We start from the raw sequence: 27238 nt of genomic DNA on the forward strand, positions 1-27238 counted from the left end.
TTCCGAACTGATTTTTCTTCCTAGTGCTGACCACTCTGATACTTGTTGATTCCTCGTTTGCTGGCTATATCCCTCCTGAAGTCCGCAAGAGGAGGGATTTCTCTGTCTTCACTGCGGAGACTCCAGTGCCTAAAACAGCATGTAGCACATACAGTAAAACTCAGTGAATATTGGTTGACTGGATACTGAGAGGAGTTCCTTATCGCAAGTAACTTAGTGAGAAACTCTTCATTTAGGACATAGATATTATGATTTCTCATAGGCGTATTTTATTTTTTAAATAGGCAATAAATTCACATCGTTCAAAACTCAAAGGGCACGCAGTGAAAAGTCTCTCAGACCTTCTTCCGTAGCCACCCTGTCCCCCTAGTCATTCTCTTCCCTCCCCAGAAGCAATCAGTGCTAAGTTCTTGTGTACGTTTCCAGAGGTGGCCTATGGTTCTACGTATGAAATCATAGATGGATTCCTCTCTCCTTTAAAAAAATAGAAATTTTAGGGGCCGGCCTGGTGGCACAGCGGTTAAGTTCACATGTTCCGCTTCTTAGTGGCTTGGGGTTCGCCGGTTCGGATCCTGGCTGCGGAATGGCACCGCTTGGCAAAGCCATGCCGTGGTAGGCGTCCCACATAGAAAGTAGAGGAAGATGGGCACGGATGTTAGCTCAGGGCCAGTCTTCCTCAGCAAAAAGAGGAGGATTGGCAGTAGTTACCTCAGGGCTAATCTTCCTCAAAAAAAAAAAAACCCCACAAATTTTAGCATCTGCAGTGTTTTGCACCTTGTTTTTGTTTTACAAAATTTATTTTGGCGATTATTTGTTGTCAGTGTGTAAAGAGCTTCTTTATTTTGTTAACAGCTGCACAACATCCCATTGTATGACTGTACCATAGTTCCCCCTTTGATGGACTTTGAAGTTGTGTCCAGTCCAGTCTTTAGCTATTAGAAACTGTAATGCAGTAAATAACTGTGTATATGTATCATTTTGCCATGTTGCTAGTATGTCTGAGGAATAAATTCTTATGGGTGGAATTGCTGGGTCAAGGGACATGTGCATTTGTAATACTGATAGACATAGTCAAATTGCCTTCCACAGGTTGTACCAGTGTTACTTCTGGCACAGCATACTATTATTTGATCGTTGCCAATTTGACAGATAAAAAATGGTATAGTACGAGAAACATAAAACTACAGTATTATGAGTTAAGCATCATTTCATACATTTAAGAGTCACTTGTACTTTCTGTGAGTGTTCATGTCCTGTACTCATTTTTCTACTAGGATTTTGGTCTTTTTTTTTTTTTTTTAAAGATTTTATTTTTTTCCTTTTTCTCCCCAAAGCTCCCCAGTACATAGTTGTATATTCTCCGTTGTGGGTCCTTCTAGTTGTGGCATGTGGGACGTTGCCTCAGCGTGGCTTGATGAGCAGTGCCATGTCCGTGCCCAGGATTCGAACCAACGAAACACTGGGTCGCCTGCAGCGGAGCGCATGAACTTAACCACTCGGCCATGGGGCCAGCCCCCAAGGATTTTGGTCTTTTTAAAAATTAAAAAAAAAAAAAAGTTTTCTATTGACTTGGTAGGAGCTCTCTTTTGTGTGAGTTAGCCCTTAATCTGTGAGCTGAGTTGCGGACATTTGGTTCCATTTGTCACTTGACTTCAGATTTTGCTCGTGGTGGTTTTTTTCTAGGTAGGAATTTTTTTTTTTTTTTTTTTTTTAAAGATTTTATTTTTTCCTTTTTCTCCCCAAAGCCCCCCGGTACATAGTTGTGTATTCTTCATTGTGGGTTCCTCTAGTTGTGGCATGTGGGACGCTGCCTCAGCGTGGTCTGACGAGCAGTGCCATGTCCGCGCCCAGGATTCGAACCGACGAAACACTGGGCCGCCTGCAGCAGAGCGTGCGAACTTAACCACTCGGCCACGGGGCCAGCCCCTCTAGGTAGGAATTTAATTTAATTTTTATTTTTACAGTCAAATGTATTAGTCTTTTATGGCTATAGGTTTTGGGTCATACTTAACCCTCCTAACTTTATTTTTTAAAATCCTCTTGGTTTCTTCTTGTACTGCTGAGATTTTGTCATTTACATTTGATATCTCTTTGATATGGCTGAGATTTATTCTGGTATAAGATGTGAGATGGAGTTTCAATCCCCTCTCTTTTTTGGGAGGAGGAACAATCAGGATTTCTTGATCTTTTATGTCTTATATGAAAAGTAATCTGTCAGCAGTGTTTTCTACTGAACTCTTAGTGGTGAGACCACTGGGCCATGTCCTGTGTATTTTTCAGTACAAGTCATGGTTATCTTTGTCTTACCAATGCTGACCTAAAAAAAATGATCGAAATACGACCTATTGGTGAGCATTGTTTTGAAACAAATTTGGTAGAATTTTCAGTAGGTAAATAAAGATTAAGATTAGTGGGGCTGGCTGGTGGTGCAGCAGTTAAGTTTGCATGTTCCGTTTCTTGGCGGCCCGGAGTTTGCCGGGTCGGATACCGGGTGTGGACATGGCACCACTTGGCACGCCATGCTGTGGTAGTCGTCCCCCGTATAAAGTAGAGGAAGATGGGCATGGATGTTAGCTCAGGGCCAGTCTTCCTCAGCAAAAAGAGGAGGATTGGCAGTAGTTAGCTCAGGGCTAATCTTCCTCAGGGAAAAAAAAAATTAAGATTAGTAATAAAAAGTGCAGTGGTAGCTAATTAACATTGTGTACTACACTTAAAGAACATGTTTAGTACATTATACGAAACTAAAGAAGTAAGAAGTTTTCCTCTCTCATTTGAGTGACGTGTTTGAGGTCTTGTAGCTCCCTTAATTAATGCTTTGTAATGCCAAATTAATAAATAGTAGAGTTTAGTTGGGCTTGAGTCTCATGAGCCATATTTCTTATATCTAGGAGACTCCCTTTGTGGGCCATGATCTTGCAGAATGAAAGTGCTGAAGTTCTTGGCTATACTGATAGAGGGTGTTTTGGGGTCACCTGATGGTCCCTCACTGCTTTTGCTCTTTTCTTCCTATTTTCATGCCACTAGCCTGGCCTTACTTATTGTCCCATCTCTGCCTGCAGTTGCCGTTTTCACCGTGTGGCTGACTTTCCCAAGATATGTAATCGCTCACTTTATGGAACCCGTCAAATCCAAGCTGAGCTTAGTAAGCAAGTTAGCTTTCCAGTGGCCTCTTCAAAATCTCTCACCATTTTTCATGATGAGGTTTTCCCACACAGATACTTAACTGGCCAAGCTAACACCTTGTTGTCCCTGCACGCTTGTGGGTTTTTTTGATGAGGAAGATTGGCCCTAAGCTAACATCTATGCCAGTCTTCTTCTTCTTCTTCTTCTTCTTTTGTATGTGGGATGCCACCACAGCATGGCTTGGTGAGTGGCCTGCACGCTTGTTTTGTCTGACTGTTTTTCTCAGTTTCTTAAGTGCCATCCCACATGCTTGCCTATACCATTGTCTAAATATTTGACTTACATGTACAAAAACCGTCAGGCTCCTCTTCCTTCCTCTCTTTCCTTGTAGCAGTGGTTCTCTTATGTGTGATCCTCAGCCAGCAGCATCAGCATCTCCTCAGAACTTGTGGAAAGCAGATTCTGGGGGCCCCACTCTTGACCAGCTGAATCACAAACTCTGGGGGTGGTGCCCAGCAATCTGCATTCAATTAGCTGGGCACGTGATTTTGACGTGCTAAACTTTGAGAACCACTACCTTATAGGATCTAATTCAGGGCTCTCCTCACAGTAAACACTCAGTAAAAGCTTATTGGCTATTTAATTTGTAGATTTTATTAATAGCCATTGATTAATTTGTATATCATCACAGCTATCTTTTATTCAACGCCTACTCTATGCAGGGCCCTAAGCTAGGTGCTTTCCCCTCATGGTCTCATCCTCACAAACACTTTGCAAAATAGGGTGTGGTGTTTCCCACTTCATGTGTAGATGAGCAGGGGGAGGCTGTGAGGAATGGAGTGACTTGCCAAAGCTACCCTGGTAAGTGGCAGTGTGAGATTTTATCGAGGTCTGTCAGACTCAAAGCCCTTGTCCTTTCTAGGGTACACACTGCCTTTCGTATAAATCCTTGTTCCCAAAGAGTACATGTGGCTGTCGTGTGGTCGTGTAACAAATGGTTGTAATATCCATATCACTGGATTTCCCCCATTGTGTTCTTAACCCCACCTACTAAGCAGCAACATTTCAGCTTTTTTAAAAACAGAAACGTAGGCTATTTTATTTCTTTTTCTTAATATTCATTTATTTACAGTATGTCAGAGAAGTGGAATGTAAAAGAGTAGTCCAAATTTTTACATACAAGCCATCACATTATATGTGCTGCTCAGTATTTTTGTCTCAGAAATTAACTTGCACTTTCATTGAGCTATAAATTGGTATACTAGACAGCTCTGGCCTCTGAACTGACAGTATTTTCACAACTTTGAAAAGTTGTGCTACACTGAATTTAGTAAAATCTTAAGTGGCCGGAAAAAGTAATTTTGCTGGCTTTGCTTTTTAGTCCAGCTGTGTTATAAAAGTGAAGTGAACACGTATCTGCAGACCGAGCACTGCTTTGACCTAGGGGACAGTTGTCATCTCCGGTGACGGGAAAGAGCTTCTCATTTAGGCTCTATGGACATCCTCTTACCTCTTTGACCTTCCCCCTTCTCACTTTTAAGCCACCCCTCCCACGCATATTTATATACACATACATTTTTGGACAGGTAACTAAATAGAAAAATTATTTTATTTTTAAAATGCCTATGAGGAATCAAATGCTTGTTTCCATGCTAACTCACTGTAGTTCTTGGTTTGAATACATTTAATAAATGTAAATTGATTTTATTTACTTAATGATAATAGCTAATGCATAGTGCTTTGTGCTGGCAGTATTCGAATCATTTTACATATTTTAACTCTTAATCTTCAAGCACTGTATATGCTAGGAACTATTTTATTATCCTCATTTGCCCATTTTGTGGAAAGGCAACTTGTCCAGACGCCCAGGGCTAGGTACTGTAGAACCCAAATGAGAGCCAGGCGTCCTGGCCCCATGGTCTGTGCTCTAACCACTCCTCAAAGTGAAAAGTAGATTTTCAATCGGAGCTTTCTTTGTAACGTGTCACTTTACCAGTTTGAAGTGGTACACTATTCACTGTTTTTGTTTTCCTGGGTTGGACCTGTGTGGAGGGTGGGATTGACATGTGAGTTCACACAGAGAAAAGATTCAGGTCCTTTAAGAATGTTAAATAATTGAGTTGTTTGCCAGGGACTCAGGCAGAAGAAGCATATCCTGTGATGAAGGCAGGTGGCCTTCTGGAATGGGACAGTGCTGGGCTTGAATACCAGCCTCACAGTGCCTTTCTCAGCATCATCTTGCACCCAGACAGTCCTGGCTGGTTCTCTGGGCTTTGCCATGCTCTTCCTCCTTTGGGTCCTTGAATGTGCCATGGTTTCTTGCTGTCCAGTGTGCATGCATGTGGCTTGAGGTGCAAGAACTTTGTGAGAACAGCACGAGTACTCGGACTTTCTGTGGACAAGAAAATTTGGGGACATTGTATTATTGAGTGTCTCTTCAAATTTAATGACAAATCTACTTACAGTACTCTACATGAAGGAGAGATCTTTCTGTATCACCCTAAAGACTGCACTTTGGTTTGTAGCCAATGCTGCTTATGGGACCTGCTGGTATTTGGAGCTTCAGCTTTTGTCGTAACCATATGTACCTCCAAGCTGAGCTGCTGGCCTGCGTTTCTTAGCTTTACGTATCATTGCACCCTTGCTTAAAATTGCTGCCTGTTTCTGCTGTCCTTCTTGTATTTGCATACAAAATTTGCAAACATTTCTGTTGGTCAGAATTTTATTAGTGGGCATTTGGCTCTGCTGCAGAGGGAAGATTTTCCAGAAGGGAATCAGGAGCTTTGGAAGGAGCTGTGGGAGCGGGCTTTGGCCTTAGTTGCTCAGGACACAGCCGGCTTGAGAAATTTGAAGTATCAAGAAGCAAGCAACTTCCTTCCCCCTACGCAGTTCTTCCTACTCCCTTCTTAGCCTGGAGAAGGCTGGCAGCAGTTGGAATGTACCTGCGAACTTCGTGCCAACTAAATGAGTGTCATTTGGTTTATGCTAAGCTTAATGAGTTTTGCAAAGTCTTCTGTATTTCTTTACTCTGTGTTATAAATAATATAATTTCAAGTTCTGACAACTAGTTATTGTCTGATGGAGGAGCAAGAAGACCACAGATTAATGGAATGGAGACTGAGAAGTGAGGGCTTTAGGTCAGGTTACTCTAGTGCATTTCCTGAGTTTACTGGGTATAGTGCACTTAGAGGGAATAAGACCAGAGTTCCAAGTTTAGCTGCAGTGTCAATTGATTGTATGATTTTAGGCAGTTTACTTCTTTGGTCTTGAGTTGTAGCATCTTGAGAGCAAATGTGACTTTTTTTAAAGCTCCTCTCCAACTCCGTCTTCTGATTATATGAATATAAGATTTATGTTGCCTGCGTTCATATAGGACCATTGTATATAGATATTTATTATAGAATTATTCACACTGGGAAGTGAGTTGCTTCTTCAATCCACTTCTTTGTGAATAGCTTTATATTTAGCTTTTTAAGCTAGTAGTCCCGTTTTTAATTGTGTATGTTTTATTACATAAGGTAACGAATGGTAAATGCGTAGAGTGAAGTAAATGTGCAGTTGTTGCCAGTTGTTAACTTTCAGATTATGGTTGATTTCAGCCTTCAGTGTGGAGCTTCTTATTCAGTTCCAAGCTGGTTGGCCTGCTAACCTACATTTAAAATACAGTTCTGTTCCCACTGAAACTATGAATACAATACTCTCTCTCTTGAGCCTAATATTTTTATTTCAGGCCTCAAGATTTTAACTTTTAAATGCTAAAATATTACTGAATATAGAAAAACAAATTCCATTGTGTAACCCTTTTAGCTATTTCTTCTGTATTGAGGATAATTTAGGATTGAGTTTTCCTAGAATTTCTAGAAAAGCATGTGATTGGTGATAAATTCTCAGTTCAGTTCTTGTGAGAAAGATGGAGATTCAATTTTAGATCTACATTAGAGGAAAATTGGGAGGTAAACTTGGAACAGATTGGATTTCCCAAAGAGGACTGGGGGCGGGGGGGAGTTATCTCTGTTTGCCACTGTAGCAAATTAGGAGCACACAGTGAACCCTTCTAACACTGTAGAACTATTTGAAGAGTGACGCAGTAGAATCGGCCATGGCCTCCTTATCTGTCCCCTGAATGGTTGGCTTCTTTAAAGAATTTTCTTGGCCTTTCTCATCTCATTGAGTGACATCACTGGTGCCACAGAAACATTAATAACAGACTCCAGCCGTCCTAATTGGTGTGAAACTTATAATTTGGCCAGTTAAAAATATAGTATCACCTGTTGGTGATATATCATTCTGCTCATGGATTCACTTGATATAACAGTAAGCTTCCTTTTATGGTAAATTTTACTGTTCACACGGGACATATTTTTCCATGACCCTGTGCTAGGCTGTGGCACGCTTTTAGATGACAAGAATAATTTTGAAACAGATTCAGTAGTTTTTTTGCCCTATTTTTTTTTCTTTTCCTATTTAAAAAATTACACAAGTAATATATATAATTATTCACAAAAAGTTATAAATTAAGATAGGCAAAAAATTGTCACCTAAATACTACCACCCCCCCTTTAATAACCACTTTTAATATTTTGGTGAATGTCTTTTCAAATTGTTTTCTTTGCAAATATATACATAAAAATAAATATATGGCCCAAACAGAATCATACTTTTTTTTTTCCTGCTTTTTCTCCCCAAATCTCCCCAGTACATAGTTGTATATTTTAGTTGTGGGTCCTTCTAACTGTGGCATGCGGGATGCCGCCTCAGCGTGGCCAGATGAGCAGTGCCATGTCCATGCCCAGGATCCGAACCAGCAAAATCCCGGGCCACTGAAGCAGAGCACGCGAACTTAACCACTTGGCCACGGGGCTGGCCCCTATACTTTTTTTTAGTTATGGAAAATTTCCAACTTACACAAAAGTAGAGAGAATGGTATAGTGAACTTCCAGATACCTGTCCCCCAGCTTCATCAGTTGTCAACGTATGGCTAGTTTCATTTCACCTATTATTTCACCCTTCCTGCATTATTTTAAAGCAAATCCCAAACATTATATCTTTTCTTCTGTATTTTTTCTGTGATACATGAACTGTTTGGGGAAATAAAACCACATTTTCACACATAAAAAATTTACATTTGAACACTGTCTGTTCTTTGACAGATTTATAAGGATCTTCTTCTTTTTTTGCTGAGGAAGATTAGCCCTGAGCTAACATCTGTGCCATTCTTCCTCTATTTTTGTGTGTGAGTTGCTGCCACAGCATGGCTGATGAGTGATGTAGGTCTGGGTCTGGGATTTGAACCTGCAAACTCGGGGCTCTGGAGTGGAGCATGCCAAACTTAACCATTACACTACAGAGCTGGCCCCATATAAGGACCTTTTTTATTAACTTTCTTGCTTTATTCTGTAAGACATTCAAAATAACAATATACTGTTATTACTAACAATCTGATTACATTATGAATACAGTTTTAAAATTTCTTTGTAGTTGTTTTTGTCTTTAGAATCCTGTTTTTTTATTTGTTGCATTTCTCACCTAATGATATAGCATATAACATCCTTCTTTGCTACTAAGTAAATAGCCTCATTTTAAATGGCTACATGATATAGTTCCCCATTTCCTTTTTGGAACACGTAGGAAGTTAATGTTTTGTTATAAACAAAGCTGAGTTGACTGTCTTTGTACGTGTGCTTGCTTGTTAAAAATTTTTTTTCTTTTTTCTTTTGAAGAAAATTAGCTCTGAGCTAACGTCCACCACCAATCCTCCTCTTTTTGTTGAGGAAGACTGGCTCTGAGCTAACATCCATGCCCATCTTCCTGCATTTTATATGTGGGACGCCTTTCACAGCATGGCCTGACAAGTGGTGCGTAGGTCCACAGCCGGGATCTGAACCGGCGAACCCCGGGCCCCTGAAGTGGAGTGCGAGAACTTAACCACTGCACCACTGGACCAGCCCCTGCTTATTAAAAATTTTTGAAATTTAAGGATAGTATACAAAAAGGAATGTATATAAGTGTAAAACTCTATTAGTAGTTTTTTACGAAAGAGAATCAACCCCAGATTAAGAAACAGCATTCCTGGCCACCGAGAACCTCTCCTTGCTGCCCCTTCCCCACACTCCTCACAGGTAATCACTGTCTTCATGACCAACATCACAGATTAGTTTTGCTTATTTTTAAACTTTATATAAATAGAATTATTTAGTATATGCTTCTTTTATACCTGGCGTCTTTTACTCAAGATTATTTTTTGAAATTCATCCGTGTTTATTCTCCATGCATGTGTTCCATGAGTAGTACCCGTGTACAGCCCGTTATTTATCTAGCCTGCTGTAGGTGGACTTTTGTGTTGGGCCAGTTTTTGGCTATTATAAATAGTTTACACACTTGAAAAATATTTTCTAAAGGTAAATTGCTAGGAGTTGAATTTGTTTTTAAAGAAAAGGAGGCTTTTGCTACGTGTTGCCAAATTGCCCTGCATAAGGGCTGTGCCAGTTTATACTCCGTATTATACTCCTGTTTATACTCCTGTGGTAGTTAGGTGAGACCTACCTCTGCGTTCCTCTAGGTGCCAATCTTATGGTCCACATTTTGAAACTGGTTCCTATTGCGTTATGAGAGCTATACCAGTGCCTGGTATGTTTCAGGTACCTAAAAACACTTTTTTAACCTGGTAGGGAAAAAAACATCAGAAATGTTTGAGTGGCTGTTACTGAGGTGGCCTATAAGACAATTATGCCCTAAAAAGTTTTGGATTACTTGGGGAGGTGAGATATATGTGGCAGATGACTAACAGCACGAGTGCCGAGTGAGTAGTTCCAGTGATGCTGTAAAACTTTAGATGAAGGAGAGAGAAAAGCCTTTGCTCGTGGTGGTATTCAGAGGGTCACCTCTCTGTTTCTCTCATTGATTTGCGCCTCCTTCTTCAGCTTAGGCTTGGCTGGTCAGAGACTGTTTGAATCACAGAGGCCAAGCCTGTTCTGGCCACCGGTTGTAGTGGTTGATCTTCCTTCATTGTGTAAGACATGTTTAATGTTCTCTCTAGCTCTCTTGCTTCCCGTTTGAAAACATAGCAATATACTGGCTCGGAAATGCTGTAATTTGATGTAAAATTACTGGTACACATCAGTGACATGTTTTTAAATTTTGTATTTGACAGATTCAGTAGATCATTGTTCCGCCCAAAGTTGGGTGACTAGAAAGATAATCATAGCTTGATGTGGTTAAAACCACAGTTCTAAGCTCTATGAAAGCTTGGGCAGATTGCTACCCCTCCCTGGGCCTCAGTTTCTCTGTAGGATGAGGAAATGAAGGCTGGAAAATTGGCATGCCTCTCCACAATGGGATTTAGGGCATTTCTCTCTTAGAACGGGAACTCCTCTGCAGAACACTGCTTATGTTACTCAGCAACTTGAATCGGAAAATTTAAAAATCATCTGTGTGCTGTGCCAAACATAATAAGCTCAGGGATCGTCTAAGTGTCAGGTAAACAATAGTATAGTGTTGAAACAGCATCTAGGAACTCCTCACTGCCTTGAAATGGTCTTTAATTTACCTATGTTGTCGCAACACTTTTTAGAAGGTTGTAGAATTCACTCCCCCACCCCTTTCAGGGGGAACTTTAAAAAAAATTATTTTCTAGGAATTTGAATGAGTATCTTTGGAGAATGAAAGCATGTTTCCTTTTCTTCCATTTGAGATACTAGTATTCCCTTAGGAATAGGAACACATATTTCTGTGCATATTTAACAAAAATGGTTTGAATATGTCAGCATTTTAATGTGATGAGATCTGGTGTTAGAATGTGTGCAAATTGAATTTATCTAATGTTTATTCATAGGTTTTCTTTAATGAAGAAATCAGTATTTCATTAGCTTAAGCGAAGCACCGTGACAGCCATTTGTAGCACTTCGAATTGTGATGAGACTTAACCTAAACATGGAGTGCAACAAAAGAGAATGAAGAGATGGTGAAGATGTTGCAATTTGGCAGCTTATTAAGTTCATTTTTAAAAAACTTCTCTGAAGGAAGAGAAGTAGATTTTACATAGCTAACAGTTTTTGAGTGACAGGCTGCCTTGGGAAAAAAGGACACGTGATAACAGCAGAAGCTTTTATTTCAGCAGATACTTGACTGACGGTGCTGGGCTAGGGGAGAAGATGCTTCACATAATCTCAGCCCTGCTTCCTCTGGGCGGCCACCCCCACCCTGTCCAAAGCAGATCTCCAAAGGCAGAGCCTTCCCTGACTCCTGTGAGAAGTCTTTCTTTGGTGAACAACAAGCAATTCCACAGATTGCTGCTGTGAAAATTTCACTGAACACATTTTACGCATTTTGTGACCATGCATCTCTTCCCATTTTGGAGTGACATAAAGGTGTTGTGCTTTGCATTTTACATCTCATTATTTGCCTGTATCCTGAGGGTGTCTGGCTCATTGTCCTTCCATTCTCTCTCTGTCCATGAGTTCCCTGCCTTGCTTCTTAAGGCCTTGCTCCTGCCTTGCACATGAGAGGAGCTCTGGAATGTGAGTGGTGGGTGCTCCTTTCAGGGTCAGAGCCCATTAGAAGCATGTGAGCAGGCGACACGCCAACGGTTTGGTTTTAGTAAAGGGAATGGGTCTAGTGTGCCAGTGCAAGTGTGGGTCTGTGCTAGTATGTCTGAGAATGAAGGAGGAATGGAAACTAAGAAAGGGAAGGTGCTGTCTTGTTTTGGAAAATTATATTGGAAGGAAAAGCACGCCCTAAACTTGGCTTCTGCTTTTGTCTTTCCCCAGGAGATTTAGGGTGGAAAGAAATAACCCTCTTTTTCCTTATTTGTATTTCTTTGAAGGTATAAATGAATGATGAGCCTGTATGACAAGCAACAGGTCCTTATGTGTTCAGAAGGAGAAATATGAGTTTAAGAGAGGGGTGCTAACATTTTTTAAATAGCTTTTAAGTGCCAGGCATTATGCTTGGGACTTTAGTATATTACTCCATTTAATAAAACAGCCCTGAGAGATAAATGCATTGAGAAGGTAGATCTACGGAATCTGGGCCAAACTGAGCAAAACTGGAATATTTGATTCCCACTTCAGCAAGCAAAGGAACCTGGAATGACACAGTGATAGAATTTTAGAACTAGGTGCTACCTCGGATGTTATCTTGTCAGCTACCATCGTAGCAACATGGTGCTGTAGAAGGAGCATAGGGGCTGGAATATAGACAGCCTGGACTCCACCACTTGCTTCCTTTTGACAGCTGATTCTGTTTCTGTGTTTATAAGATAGGAGTGGCAGTAGTACTTACGGCACAGATTTCTGTCGAGGGTTAAAAGAACTGATGCACCAAGGTGTTTAGTCAATGGTAAGGTGACTTACAAATATTTGCTATGGAGGTTGTTTTCTTTCATAGGTGGGCAGAAGGCATTAGTTATTAATTAGGATTTTGGTAAGCAAAAGGATTATGTATTTGCTTTTATATTTGTCTGGCTGTGGGTCTTTTCTGGGTTCCCATCGCTCTACTTTCCTTCCCCTCCATTTTCAGGATTGTTTCATTTCTACAATAGAAATTTAATGATCCCTTCTATATGCCAGGCCCTCTATTAGGTGTTGGAGAGTAAGACAGCTAAGTCTGTTGTTTTTGAACCACTGAAACTGAACAATTGATTGACATTTTTTTCTACTAGGATAAGTGATCCCAAACCTGACTTTTTAATACCCCTGATACCTTTTTTAAAATAAGTGTTAGACTCTAAATACCATTGATGCCAATTGTGCAGATATTTTGGATGTAGCTATTGAACTGAAGAAACTGAGAAAGATGGCCTGTGTGCTCGTTTCACAAGAGTAGCCTGTTTTTGTTTCTGCTTCAGGGGCAGGTGAGTTGGACTGTAGAATTGGCATCTGTACAGTGCCTCACAGCTGATTGTTACCTGCACTGAAGTGTGGGCAGTGCAGATGTTTGCAAATTACTGTTTGGTATTTTTGTCTTTAGAGCCAGGTTATTTTCCACTATGTTGAAGGAAATTTTGGTTAACTAGTACATTGAACTTTGTTACAAAGTGAATATATCTCAGCTCTCAGTGGTCAGTCTCATTTCATTCATGCCTGTACTTGGAAGGCTTCAGCGTTTCCCCAGGTTTCAGCCAGGATGACCAGCTAGGTGTGGTCCAGCCCCAGACTGTGTAATCCCTCGCAGGTGCTGGAAACCCCAAGCCTCACTAGGTTAAAAGTCTCCCCCAAGAAAAACTGTGGAAGAGTCTTTGTAATGTGGTTTATTTTGGATCCCAAGTCTTAAGATAGGACTCCAGTTGTTCCTCTTATTTCCAAGTAGATGATCCTTTGTGGCCCTGGGAAGTAAGCCCTGTTCGTTTTTGGCTCCTATTTTGGTTGTCTGAGATGTGGTCAAAAGGACTGATAATAGAAAGCACTACCTTAATTCTCTTCTGATTTTCAAATGGCATAATGGAGACTTTTGATGCCACTGGGTCTGCTCCAGCTATTTTTAATTAATCCATTCAGGCTATCAGTGACTCAGCAGCCTCGTGACTTTTTTGGTGTTTTTAAAAGGAGCTGGCCTTTCACAAAGTATGGAATACAGTTAATATATTACAGCTAATAAATGTGGCACATAGTGCTAGGTACTTCGTGAAGGTCAGGCGAAAGAATGCCTCCCAGGAGTGAGGTCAGGAGAAAGATATTTGTGCTGCCGGTGAGCAGAATTTGTATGTATATTGGGGTTAGGGAACGTATTTTAAGTGAAAGAATGAATGTGAGGAAAGGCAAGAAGGTGTAAAGAGCACAGGCAGCGTGTGAACAAGTGCCTTTGGGGTAATGTGTGTGAAGGGGAAGGGGGTGACAAGGCCCGTGTTAGGAATGCGAAGCTAAGGGGTTGTCGTTATCCTGGGCGCAGAGCCGAGGAGAGTTGAGTGGGAGAGTGACCTAAGGCTTCGTGAAGATTATTCTAGCAAAGTGTGTGTGATGAATTGGATGTGGGTGGAAAGGGGCGGAAGGAGCCTGGTGCCAAGCCAAGGAGGCTGACCTAGGGTGGGTGGGGGGCTGGGGAAGGACAGGCCAGATGAAGGCTCTGAAGTTGTCATTGGGTAGGGGGTGCCGTGCAGGTGACCTCACTGAGGCAGCAGGCTTAAAGCTTGGGAAAGGGCTTAAGTATGGGAGGAGTGGCCTTAGAAGGAAAGAGAGTGATTTCTAGTGTAGATGGGGTGAGCTTCTGGTCTGTGTTGGGTGTTTGGCAGCTGTTAGTTATGCCTGAAAAAGGACTCTTTTTCTGGCAAGTTCTGTGGGAGTGTTTCTCTCTGAGGTGATTCTCAGATGAGGAGGAAAAATGTGAAATTTAGGGAAAATAAAGCCCACTATTATTACCCATCGTGCCCTCCATATATCATAATCTGACATGCATTTTTCAAAAGGTCTTTCTGAGATATTTTCCATATCATGTCAAATGCTTCTAGGCACTCAGGAGTATCAGGTAGCAAGCTCCCATGAAGGGGGCTCAGCACAGGCCTTCTCTAAGCTCCTGTAATGGCTGTAACAGGGCACCAGGGCCCTAGAGTGTGAGCAGGCCCACTGAGCCCAGGAGTCCTTTCCCTATGGTGGGCTAGACCCTGCCAGGTTGAGGCCCCTCCTCCACCTTCCTGGAGGCCAGGTGGGGACCTGGGATGAGTTTGTGAGCTGGAACAGGAGAATTTCTTTTCTTTTGTGATGATGGAAAGTGAAACATGATATTTTCAAGTTTGTGCATACTGATCAAGGATTTTGGTAACCAGCTCTGTTTCTGTAGTAGGAATATTTAAACCATCGTTTAAAATTTTTCTGTTGAGAATGAGACCCTGACAAATTATTTGTAACCAGTAATTCCTTATGCAGAAACCAGTGAGCATAATGGTGAAACGTAATCTTACCATTGGAAAAATTTGGAACAATTGCATTTACATTCATTCAGCAGATATTGAGCATTTGTAGTGTACTGGATACTCTACTGGGGCTGAATAACCAAATATGATCTAATTCTTAAAACTGGTAAGACTTTTAAATAAATTGGTTCTGCTATAAATTCATGTTTAAGAATTCAGGTAATTGGCAATAATTAGGATGCAGAAGCATTAAAAAATCCCAAAGTGTCTGTAAGCCATCTATGCAGAGGCCACCAGAAAGCTGAAAAACAAAAGCTAATTTTGTGGAACAATGCAATGGTAACTGTTTAATAAAGAAGTTCTGCTCCCTAAAGGAGTTTTTATTGTAATTGATAACAGACCTAAAGCAATACTGTAATAATATAAGTGATTAAATACTAAATTTTGTGGAATGAATTAATAAGTACTTGAGAATTGAGATAAAGGATCCGGCCCAAAGAAACCTGGTTGGGGAACTGCTTACTGGAGTTGATGGGACTTGACCTGATGGATAAAATTCCTGGGAACAGGGGCAAAGGAGACTATCCCAACCAAGAGGGTGACCTAGTGAAGCCGGGAAAGAGGGGCTGTCTGCTTGCACCAAACTGAGGACATCTGGTGTAGAGGGCAAGTGAAGGGTGGAGCAGCAAGACAGTGTAGAGTGATTGAGCACAGGCCCTTGACTCCTCATTTCCTTCCCAGGCTCCTGGGCTATAAAATGTGAATAGTATTAGTGCCGACTTTCAGGGGTGACTGTGAAATTAAATGAGATGATGTAAAGTTCCTGGTGCGTAGAAAGTGTTCAATAGATGCAAGTTGATGTTGCTATTAGGGAGAATGGATGAGTCCAAACCACGGAGGGCAGGACTGCTGGGTACGTGTCCTGCTCTGATGTGATGGAAATTAGGAAGCCACTGACGCTTTTGACCATGGGTAGGATGTGACGGGAATTAATTAATAATGGTAGATATCATTTGAGTGCATTGTGTGCTCTATGCTTTATATCCGTTATCTGTGGGCCTCATCACCCCTCTGTGGGGGACCTAGGGGGGCTTTGTTCTCTGAGGCTGAGAGAGAGAAGACAAGCACCTTGCCCGAGGCCATCTAGCCATCAAGAGGGAAGGCTAGGTTTGAACCTAGGCCTGCCTGGCTCCACTGTCTGGGCTCTTTCTCCTTCTACCAGACTGCCTCTACCTGGGAAGCCATCTGTCAGGGGCTGATGACCCCATGGAAAAGATGAGTAGCTGGCTCTGGTAGTTATTACTGCTACTAAAAAGGTACGTGAGTTCAGAGTACATGTTGCTCCCCACCCCCCTACCCCCCAAAAAAAGAGGAGGAGGAGGAAATAGGATAGCAACGTATCATTGGAAAGAGAAAACTTGGTGATTGGCTGAGGAGGAAAGAGGACGAGATGAGAATGCTGTTTGAAATGAAGGCAGGCACTGGTAGGCCTGACTCCTCCATCGAGGGGTGGTCTCCAAAAAGTTCTGGCACCAAGCTAGAGTCCATGGGTTTCTCAGAAGTATAATTTCTTATGGACACACACCTAGTGGTCACTACAGGCTTCATAGTAATTCTTGACTAGTGTAGGTCATGCTGCCTGGGTGAACTTCTGCTGTTCTAGTCGGATCAGTGCTGTTGAAGGCGGGGCGGGGGGATGACGATGGACAACCTTAGGTAAGAGAGAATCCAGTGTTCCTTGGCTTAGGTCTACTTTTGTGCCCTCAAGGACAGTGCCTCTACCACCAGTGCTAAAGGACTTATTTTTTAAATTTCCGGTTTATCTGGACTGATAATTTTGTAAAATAAAAAAAGAATTACTAGAAAAAGAAACTGAAAAAGTCATACAGAATGCAAACTCATTTTTTATCATTAGATTTGACAGATCTAAAAGTACTTTGTAAACTTGCCATGAAAATTTCTAAATGCTTATTCTCAATTTCTGTACTTAATTTTGACTGCGGACTAGAAAACTATTCATGGACTGGTACAGTTTGAGAGCAGTGATCTAGGAAGAGAGTTTATTAAGCAAATTAGTAAACAGGATGTTTTTGGAATATTTACATGATTGAGTAAAAAAAGTCTTTCAGTTAGCATTTAAAATACTTTGGATGTTTGTTCATGTATGATCTGATTACAGATGACATCTTCTCAGTAAAGTTCCATATTGGGGGGTAGGGATGTAAAATAAATATACCAAGAACCAAGGCTAATGAAATTATTGTAAGGGAACTGTAAGTTTAAACTAGTAGCAATACTTGGAAAAATAGGCGCTTTTACTTCCTCTGTTGTTTCTGAGAACCATTGTATATTCTTTTGCTCGTTTGATTTATATCGCATTTGAATTAATTTTTATATTTCGGTGCATAATTTTAAGTATACTCTTTTTTTTTTTTTTGGAAGAAGATTGGCTCTGAGCTAACATCTGCGGCCAATCCTCCTCTTTTTGCTGAGGAAGACTGGCCCTGAGCTAACCTCCATGCCCATCTTCCTCTACTTTATGTTTGGGACGCCTACCACAGCATGGCTTGCTGAGTGGTGCCAGATCCGCACCCGGGATCCGACAACCCCAGGCTGCTGAAGCAGAATGTGCGCACTTAACTGCTGTGCCACTGGGCTGGCCCTAAGTATACTCTTTTAGGGGGACATTCCCTAAGCAAACTTTTTTTAAGTCTCAGGAGTTATATATGCTGATAGAGAGGTCATATAATACTTTGTTTAGATTTCAAATTTGATTTTTTTCTCTAGCTACCAGTGTATTTTGTATTTTGAGCTATTTTTTACTTTGCTGATATCTTACTTGCCCTGATTTACTACGTTGTTCCCTTAGCCTAGAATTCTCTTTCCCTGCCTTTAGGGCCCAACCCAGGAGCTGCTTCTCTCAGGTGGCCTGGGGTCCCATCGGTGCTTCCTGCTCCTTTCTCTGCCTTCCACAGCTCTCTCCAACCTCTGCTGAGCTCGCCTTTAGCCTGCCTCATTGCACAGCGCTTACTCCTCTCCCTGCTGGCCGCTTTTCTCCCTGCTCTGAAGTCAGGACTTGCTTTTGTTGTGTATCATACTTTATATTACATTTTTCAAGACTCTTTCATATATATATATTCTCTTATTTCATCCTCCAGACAATCCCATGAGGTTGATAGAATGGAGATTCTCATCTCTGTTTTAACTGAGGTGAGGCTGGGAGAGTGTGTCTGCATGGCAGACACCTTCATTCCTTTGTCCTGGGGCTCCCAGAATTATTTGTACCACTCAGATCCAGACTTCCAATACTGAGATTTTGAGTTTGCTCAAAGATGCCTGTAATTTTGAGGTTCTCTTTTCTACTCAGTTTTTATATTTGTTATTAAAAAAATCAAACATTAGAATATGTGCTAGAGTGTCACAGGCCTCTTTGGAAGAAAGAAGTCTTCAGAACCTAGTGCAAGGGGTGGTCAGTGGAACTAGAGCTGTGGGCCCCAGGATGGCGCGTAGGGCTGAAGTGGACGTTTAAGGGACATGCTCAACAAGAGTAGTGGTCACTACTGTGATTTTCAAATACTTGTGGGAGTGGGTGGGTTTCCTTTATTTCAGCAGTAACAGCCTAGCGTATTGGATTGCACAGAACATTTCTCATGAAGAAAAGAATCCTGCCTTAAAAGGGAGAAGGGGGAGGTACATTGAAGAATCACTTTTAGCCCGAGTCAGAAGTCATTTGCTTTTTGACTTTGAGGTGTGTGGGTGTGTGTTTTCTCCCTGTCCCATTTGTGATCAAATAGACTTGGGTTCCAAATCTGGCCCTGCCACTTAGTAGGTGGGTATGATGACCTTGGCTGAGTTATTTAACTTCCCTAAACTTGTTTTCTCATCTGTAAAATGAAAGAAGTATTAGCTACTTTGAAGGATCGTTATAAGGATTAAAGATGATGTGTGTACCACACTTTGAGTCTGGACTCGATAAGTGAAAGTTACCTGAAAGCTAATGCAGAAGAGGGACTGACCCAGTAAGGGATTGCCTGCTTATGATTGGCTCTCACAGTGCTTCTCAAACCTGAGTGGGCGTCAGGATCGCCTGGAAGACTTTGTAAACTACAGCTTGCTGGGCCTACCCCTGGAGTTTCCTGTTTTTGGTCTGAGGTGAGGCTTGAGAATTTGCATTTCTGAGTTTCCAGGTGATGCTGCTGCTGCCACTGCTGGTCTGGGGACCACATTTTGAGAACCACTGGGCTTCAGGTAACTCACCAATGAGCATTTAGGTGCTGTAGATATGTTTGAAAGCTGAGCTTTTACGTAGTTAGTTACTCTGTTTGAAAATGCTTGGAATGCATTTTGCAAATACTGAATTTAGTGTCTCAAGAGTTTTTCCTCCTAAAGTCCAGGAGTCTTTGGTAAATATAATTGAAGAAGAATAATTTGTGAAAGTAACAGTTATAAACATTTTATGGATAGTCTAACAATATAAAATTGGCTAAGATATGTGAAAGTGCTTTTATAAAAATGCTGATAAATTGAAAAAAATATTTTAAATACCTTTGTTTTTAAGATTGAACATCATAATGGAGTATAAAATAGTCTAACTTAGATTTCTCATCTCAATATGCTGTTTACCGTATGTATTTTTCTCTTTCTCCTCCAGGCTGCTGACTTGAGTAAACCAATAGATAAAAGGATATACAAAGGAACACAGCCTACTTGTCATGACTTCAACCACCTAACAGCCACAGCAGAAAGTGTCTCTCTCCTAGTGGGCTTTTCCGCAGGCCAAGTCCAGCTTATAGACCCAATCAAAAAAGAAACTAGCAAACTATTTAATGAGGAAGTAAGTAGCACCCTGTCTTAGCTGTTAAGAATCCCTTTAAGAATTTATACGTTCTTACTAAGGGTAGCGGGCCTCAGTTTACACTTCGAACTAAGCCCATTTTTCATTCTCTCAGCTGTTCTACCTAGTAATACCCAAATTTAAATGTGGTGAATTAACTTGTTGACTTTTACCTGTTCTTCCTTGGGGTAACTGTTTTGTGCATTTTTTATGGATCATGCTCAGGTGTCTATAGCAGGTACTTGAAAAGTTTTTTATAATGGAAATAGGGACAAGACTCTAACTTGTTATTTATAATTTAAATAAGAAAATATAGAATTACAGACTTTGTTCACATCACCAGAAAATGTCATGTAAATCAAAGAACTTGATAATATTTCCTTAGGCTGCTTAAATTGTAATTAAAGCTTATATGTATCTATTTGACAGGCGTTTGTTCTCTTGCACTTGAAAATATTTGCTGTAAAATCACCTTTGACATAGTTAGAAATCCTGGCACTTAAAATTGGATCACATGACATGGCTTTTGCCAATATTGTAGTATGTACTGGGGTTTTCTAGTATCTTCAGTTTCATTCTGGAAGGAGTCTGAGCTATCTGAGCTATCTGTTTAGGAATGTGTCAGAACTGTTAAACGTGGCAGATAGAAGTTGCCAAATAGATTGTATTTGTTAAAGCTATTCGGAATGGCTTTTCAGCCCCAAGTATTGCCATTACGTGTCTGATACTCTCCCTCCTCTGTTTCAGTATGACTTTCCAGCAAGTGGAAGAGATGAGGTAGGCTTGCTGAGTTAGAAGCCCTGGGTTCCAGTCTCTACTTGTGCCCTCAGCCCTGATGTGCCAAGGGTCTGGTCACGTGGGATCCCTCTCAGGAAGGACAAGTGGTTTTGCATTGTTGCGTGGTTTCAACATCATTAACTTTGAACAGAAGTGCATTAGATTCTGGTTTTTAAGAAATAGTTTTATTTGGAGAACAATATTCAACTTGACGAATTGCAGTTAAAATTCTGATTGCAGTTGTTATGGTATATGCTGTCCATGCATATCCAGTACCCACGCACGGTGCTCCTGTTTGATTTTGCCAGTGGATTTGGTGAAATCTTTTGGACCATGTCATCTGCTCTTCTAGTTTCATCTGTGTTGACTAGAAAATAAAAAACAACAATTTGTCCTTTGGATTGACAAACTGTAGAGGAAAAGTATTTAATCCCATTTTCTGTTTAAAAAAACTTAAGCAGAAAATTATGCTGTTTACCTAGATGTTTTATTACTGTCATCTGAGGAAGTGATTTCTAAGTAGCTGTATGATTTCTTTTTTTGTGAGGGAATGTGGGGGCACAAAACCAGCCTCTCTGCCCTGTTAATAGAAACTGTGAATTTGGGGTCATTGTTGGGTTTTGTTTGAGTGTAGGTAGGGGGCATGTCTTTGAGGGGGAAGGGATTGGAATCATGTAAAGGGCTGTTGGTAAACAAGATGGGGAAGCTGCTCTGGCTGAGGCTGGCACAGAATGCCACTTAGAGAACAAGAAGGCTTTGTGTGTGGTCACTGCGGGAGGGCGGGAGTCAGAGACCACAGGTCCCTAGAGTGTCAGGACCCTGAGAGCACCTCGGGTACATCAGCCAGACCTATCCCTTACTCTGGATAAGTAGGAATTACAGGCTAGAAAGCAACTCCTCGCTCTTCATGATTTAAGCATGAGTTATCTTAGACTCTTTTTACGTTCTATTTGAAAAATGGCTGTTCAGAACGCTAGGACTGTGTATGGTTTAATGCCAACTTGGCATTTCTAGCTTGTGGCTGAAATTGATTGCCCTTCACAGTAAGGAAATTCTTTGGCTGTATGGATGGCATTTTCATCAGAGTTTGGTCAGGATGTCTAAGAGCAAGGCTCGTTAGAAGTTTGTTTCTCAGAGAACGCCAGGAATGGTGGTTGAAACAGTAGTCATGCCATGCTCTGCTTTGATGTGAGATTTAGAGGTTTCAAGATGTTTTATATATTTCCTCTGCATGGGACAGTAAGCAGCTGTCCCATTTTACAGATGAGGAAACAGAGAAGGTAAGTGAATTGTCCAGATTAGGCAGCAAATTGATAATAGAGTTGAAGCTAGAAATTAATTCTACAAGCTCTTATTGATCATAGACTGTAAGCCCCACCATGTGTGGTTGCCGGATGGGTGGGCCCTTGTCTTCCCAGGAGCTCATCGTTTAGGAAGATGGGCAGAGAGGGTAATGGGGCATGTGTTATCACAGTGTTTTGAATAAAGTACCAAGGGATGTGTGTTAACTGTGTTAACTGTATTCTTCAGTGTGTATCAAATGTCATAAAATAAATAAAAACAGAAGTTCAGTTCAGTGGGGGTGAGTTGGAGAAGGCTTCCAAAAAGTAACATTTGATCTGGGTCTTGAAAGATGCATAGGAGTTGGAGGAGGGTGAGAAAGGCCTTCAAAGCTAGAGAAAACAACTTGGCATTTGGAGGAACATCAAGTAAGCAAGTGAGGCCAAATTATAGCGTGTGGGCCTCGGGGCAGGAGTAAAAGCAGACAGATAAATCGGAACCAGATATAAAAGCCCTTTCGTGACGTGCAAAGAAATTTAGATCTGACGTTGGAGGCTGTGGAGGAACCTTTGGGCTTTTAATCAAGGGAGTGACAGGATCAAATGTGTTTTTCTAGACCTCTTGTCAGCACTTGTGGAAGGTGGATTGGAATGAAGAGAGAATGAAGGTAGCAAGACCAGTGAGAAGGCTCTGGTAACTGTCCAGGTGAGAGCTGAGGGCTTAAACTAGAGTTGTGGCCATTTTTCCATTCATTTGACAGACGTTGATTACCTACCACGTGCCTGGCACTGGGTCTGCGGTGGCAGATAGCACTTGCCCTGCTGTTACTCCTCTCATTCAAAGGGGAGAGAGGTGTAAACAGTAGCACCCCCCCACACACACTTATGGTGTAAGAGGAGACAGCAGGCCTCAGAGAGAGAGAGAGAGAAACACAGAGGTTAAAGGAGGAGGTGGAGAATGTCTCTCAGAGGAAGTGGTGTGCTTTAAGCTGAGCCTTGCATGAGAAGGAGGCTGACCAGGGAAGGAACTGGAGACAGAGCCTTCCTGCAGAAGGGAGAGTGGGTGAAGGCCCCAGGGTAGGAAAAAACTTGGGACCAAGAGAGCTGAGAGAGGACGGTGTACCTGGGGAGGGTGGTGTGAAGTGAGGGCATGCAGTTGGAGGGCCGTGCCACTCAGGGTCTGGCCATGGTTTGCTTCTTTGCCTGAGATGTGGGATCCCATAGAAGGGAGCAAGAGCGTGGGGTGGTCAGATTGGTGTTTTTGAAAATTACCTGACTGCTTCTTGGAGACTGAATTGCAAAGAAGTATGAATAAATCTTGGGTTTCTGGCTGTCATTTACTATACTAAGCCTGGTAAGGAGCAGGTGTTGGGAAATGGAGGGAAAGATCAGAGTTCTATTCTGTACTTGTTAAGCTTGAGGGGCCAGGTATGTGGTTGGATACAGGATCTGGAGCTCAAAACTAGAGGTAAAAATTTGGGAGTTGTCTGCATATAAATAGTAATCACATCCCTGAGATTACATGATAGGTCTGTGGAGAAAGTTTAAGAGCGAAGAAGAGTGCCTAGGACTAAGCCCTGATTGTACTCCGAGATTCTGGCCGTCTTGTCACATTGCCTCCAAAGGAGCCCTTACAGTAGTCAGTTTATTGCTGTGAAGTTTGTAGACTCACAGCCCAATGGCTGAGAGCCGACCCCTGAGCCCAAACACCGAGCGTTCAGACACAGCTCTGCCACTTATGGGATGTGGGTCTGTGACTTCCCTCCTCGTCAGCTGGGAAATGGGTGAGAACAAGACCCACCTGAAAGTCTTCTGAGGATGAGATGTTTAGCAAAGGCCTGGAGAGTGAGCCCTGGTGAATGCTCAGTCAAGTTGCAGGGAGCGGGGAAACCCAGAGGGTTCTTCACTGGGGATTGGAAGGAAAGGGTTCATTGGGAGGTGAGATCCTACCAGTTTTGAAGGAAAAACAGCAATATTTGTCCAGGACAAGAGAGTGAGAGCAGGCCAACTCAGGCAGGGGATCAACCTGTGTGAGGCCGAGGGTATGGCTGCTTATCATAGCTGTGATGCTCACCTGCCCCCCTGTGATGCTCACCTGCCACCGTTCCATGCCGTCGTATGTGCACACACCCCAGCCCCACTATCTATTTCTGTGACCTTTGCCTCCTTTCTAGAGATGCCTGGTACGTGAAAATAGAGTAAAATGTTTGGATGGATGGGTATACAGATAGAATGGAATTATAAATTCCAGAAATCCACCTGAGATTTAAAGATAGAGGAAAATTGCTATCTAGGAATCGAGTATATCTTAAAAGGTGATTTTTTCCTATTAATTAAAAAGAAAAAAGTTTAAAATGCTTGTTTGTAGGAAAATTGGGACATAGAGAAGTACAAAGAAGGTGGCAAAATATCACCCATAAATCCCAGTGCTCACTGTTAACTTTACTTGTAATTTTTAATTTTTAAATGAGGCAAGGTTATCAGATTCACACCTTCCATTAGAGATGCCGGCAACCTTCACCTCCCAGTTTGGCCCTAATCTGTTGAGTTCACTTAGCAGAGGCGAGCCCTGCTCCCCGGGCCATCCCAGTCGGAGACCCTGGCTGCTGTACCTGTGCCAGCCCAGGAGGAAGGAAAATACCTCGTCCTTTCTAGCCCCCCTTGGGAGTGATATCGTCAGATTCCCCCACGTCTCTGCTTTCTCTAGTCTTGTAGAATAGATTTTAACTTTCTGTTTGTGGCATCCTGTATATATTATGCCGTTGAAAGTGTCTAACAGGCCTCTGTTGAGAGTATTTTGGCACATCCAGTAATCTGTGGACCATGGAACCTACCTCCATAATAAGAGCTACTTGGAAAGGGGAGTCGCCCCTGTCAGCAGTCAGCCTGTGGGAAGCACCCTGAAGGGATGCGGAGTTCCATTCTTATTACTAGTGGTTATGATGTACTGGGGAGGAGGAACTGCAAAGGGATCTATATGTCTATATGATGATGAACTCAGCCTTGTTCATGTCTTTGTAAAAATTTAGGTTTATTTACAACTGTGGGTTGTATCCACAGAACAGGGTTTTCAAGTATGTTTTGATTATTGGGTAAGATGTAAAATCTAAAAAGAACTTGTCATCTTGGCTTCTCTCATTGACATGTTCTTGACTTTCTCCTCTCTCACAGAGTTGGAGGCCAGGGCTAGCACGCTGGGTAGGTCTAGTCTCCTCTTGGTCTTTAGATCAAGTCTGACTGCAGGTCACATCAGAGGAATGGGCCTGGCTCTTGGACCCTGTTGCTAGCCCAAGGCTTTGTCTTCTCTTTCATCCCACCAGCTGCAGGCTCCTCCTGTGCCCACTGCCCCCAGGAGTGGGGACTGAGAGTGAGGTCCAACTTCGCAATGTTCTGTCTAGTTCTTTAACAAAAGAGTGGTTCTGTGCATTTTGTTAGTTTTGTTTTTTCATTGTTGCTTTTTTTAATCAAAGGAAGGAAATGAGCACATAATCTACTCCTTAAAGTTTTAACATTGATAAAAATGACATCTGATCCTCTTTTACGTGGCTTTGAAATACCCTTTCCTAATACCTCCTGAGGGAAGCAGCTCTCTTTAATGCGTTTATATAATCAAAGCCCTTAGTTGCCGTTTTTGCCTGTGGCTACATTATGGTTTTTCCAGCAGCTGCTGTGGTTTTTGAATTGTTTGGTTTAGCATTTTTGTTATAAATTAATATCTGTATTGTTAAATGCATATCCACTCCCCCCAAAATAATTTTTTCCTGCTTGTCATGTTGATAGCAGTGAAAAAAAGAAAATTAAAAAAACTAAGTGCTTTCGAAAGCTTCATTTTAGCAATGACGCTTTAATGTGGTTACGGATTTATTTTATTCTTGCTTCCTTTTAACTGGTTTAGTATAGTTAGAAAACCTTGTCTGTTAATGTCATTAATGATGGTAGTTTTGGTGTGTGTTTGATTTTCCCTGAATTAGTATCTCAAATGGGACAGTTTCTTGGGCATTCGGAATGGGGAATGTGGGAGGCCACGGTTGAATACTGCGGAGAGGCATGGGTGTGGGATCCCACTTGTAGGGTGGGTGTCTTGACATACAGAAGTGATATATCGAAATCCAGATGTTGTTTTTGGTTTTTACGAAAGTGATAAAAATAGGGCTTGGAGCGTTTTGACTCTCTTTAGGGAAAAGCTCAGTGGCTGTGCCAGCTGACCTGATAGGGTCTGTCTTAGCTGCTGAATCTCACCCGCGGCTTCGCTGCCCTCTCTCCCCCTCCCTCCCTGAGCACCTGTCCTGCTCTCCTCGCTCTGCAGGTTTGCTGGTAGTGGGATTCACACTCTGTTCAACTCCTGCCCACCAGAGCGTCCTCACCCCTGCCTATTGGTGTTTCCCCTCAGCTTCTCCTCTCCAGCCCTGGAGCAGGGGCTTTCTTCTCCTTGGTCCCTCTGCATGCCTCTCCCTGATCCCCCAAACTTGCTTCCCTGTGTCTTCCCAAGGAAGCCCCCCTGCGCCCGCTCCACCTGCCCTGCGCCCTGCTGGAAGCCACACTCCTTCCAAGCCGCATTTCCTGGTCTGTAGGACGTTGCTGACCTCAAAGACCCAGTCGCATGATGGAGGGAAATTATGAGGCCAAGAGCAGAGCTCCTGGCCTGTTGTGATCACTCACTCAGCATCAGTTCCTCCCTTTCCTCATGGGATTTCTTGATCCTTCTCTCTGCTTTTCCTTCTGCTTTCCTGATTTTTGTCTTGCTCCCTAATAAGTAGGCTTTTTCCAGAGTTTCACACTCTCCTCCTCTTCCTTGCTGTACCTTTGTCCTTGGAGATCTTAGGATGTCACAGATCTGCCTCTCACTGTTCACAGCTGACTTCCTTATCTTCTCTGGTCATTTCCGTTAGCCGCCTGCTAGATGAGGATGCTTGGATTTCTCCCCAGCACAGTCACCCCCTACTCTTTTCTATCACCGCTTTCCCCATCACTCAGGCTCAAAACCTAAGAGTCTTCACACACCCCCTTCAGCACCCCTCCTACTCCACCCAGCCCAATCCGTTGTTAAGCAGTCCATCCTGCCATGTGCCGCTGGTCAAAATTAAGACATTTTTGTCCACAGACAACTGCCATAGCCTCCTAACTGCTTCCTCCCCACCTCAACCCCATCTTCTATTCTGTACCTACTGCCGGGGGATTTCACAGTATTCTGTCACTTCCCTTTTCAGAAACCTTCGGTGCCCCCGCTGTCTGCAGCAGCACTGCCAGTAGAAATATAGTGTGAGCTACATAGGCAATTTTAAATTTTCTATAGCAATAGCCACATTAAATAAGCAAAAAATAGGTGAAATTAAGATATTTTATGTAATATATCCAAAATATTGTTTCAACATATAATCAGTC

General features: G+C 42.2%; 1 protein-coding gene across 1 annotated transcript in view; it reads left to right on the forward strand.

Moving 5' to 3' along the window:
- Positions 1 to 27238, forward strand: part of WDR20 (WD repeat domain 20) — a 55851-nt gene that overhangs the window by 17317 nt on the left and 11296 nt on the right. Inside the window, 3 exon segments of the mRNA XM_046647218.1 lie at positions 19617 to 19799; positions 22474 to 22513; positions 22516 to 22562. Coding sequence (XP_046503174.1) covers positions 19617 to 19799; positions 22474 to 22513; positions 22516 to 22562 — 270 coding nt within the window.

This window comes from Equus quagga, chromosome 20 (assembly GCF_021613505.1).
Source record: "Equus quagga isolate Etosha38 chromosome 20, UCLA_HA_Equagga_1.0, whole genome shotgun sequence".
NCBI lineage: Eukaryota > Metazoa > Chordata > Mammalia > Perissodactyla > Equidae > Equus > Equus quagga.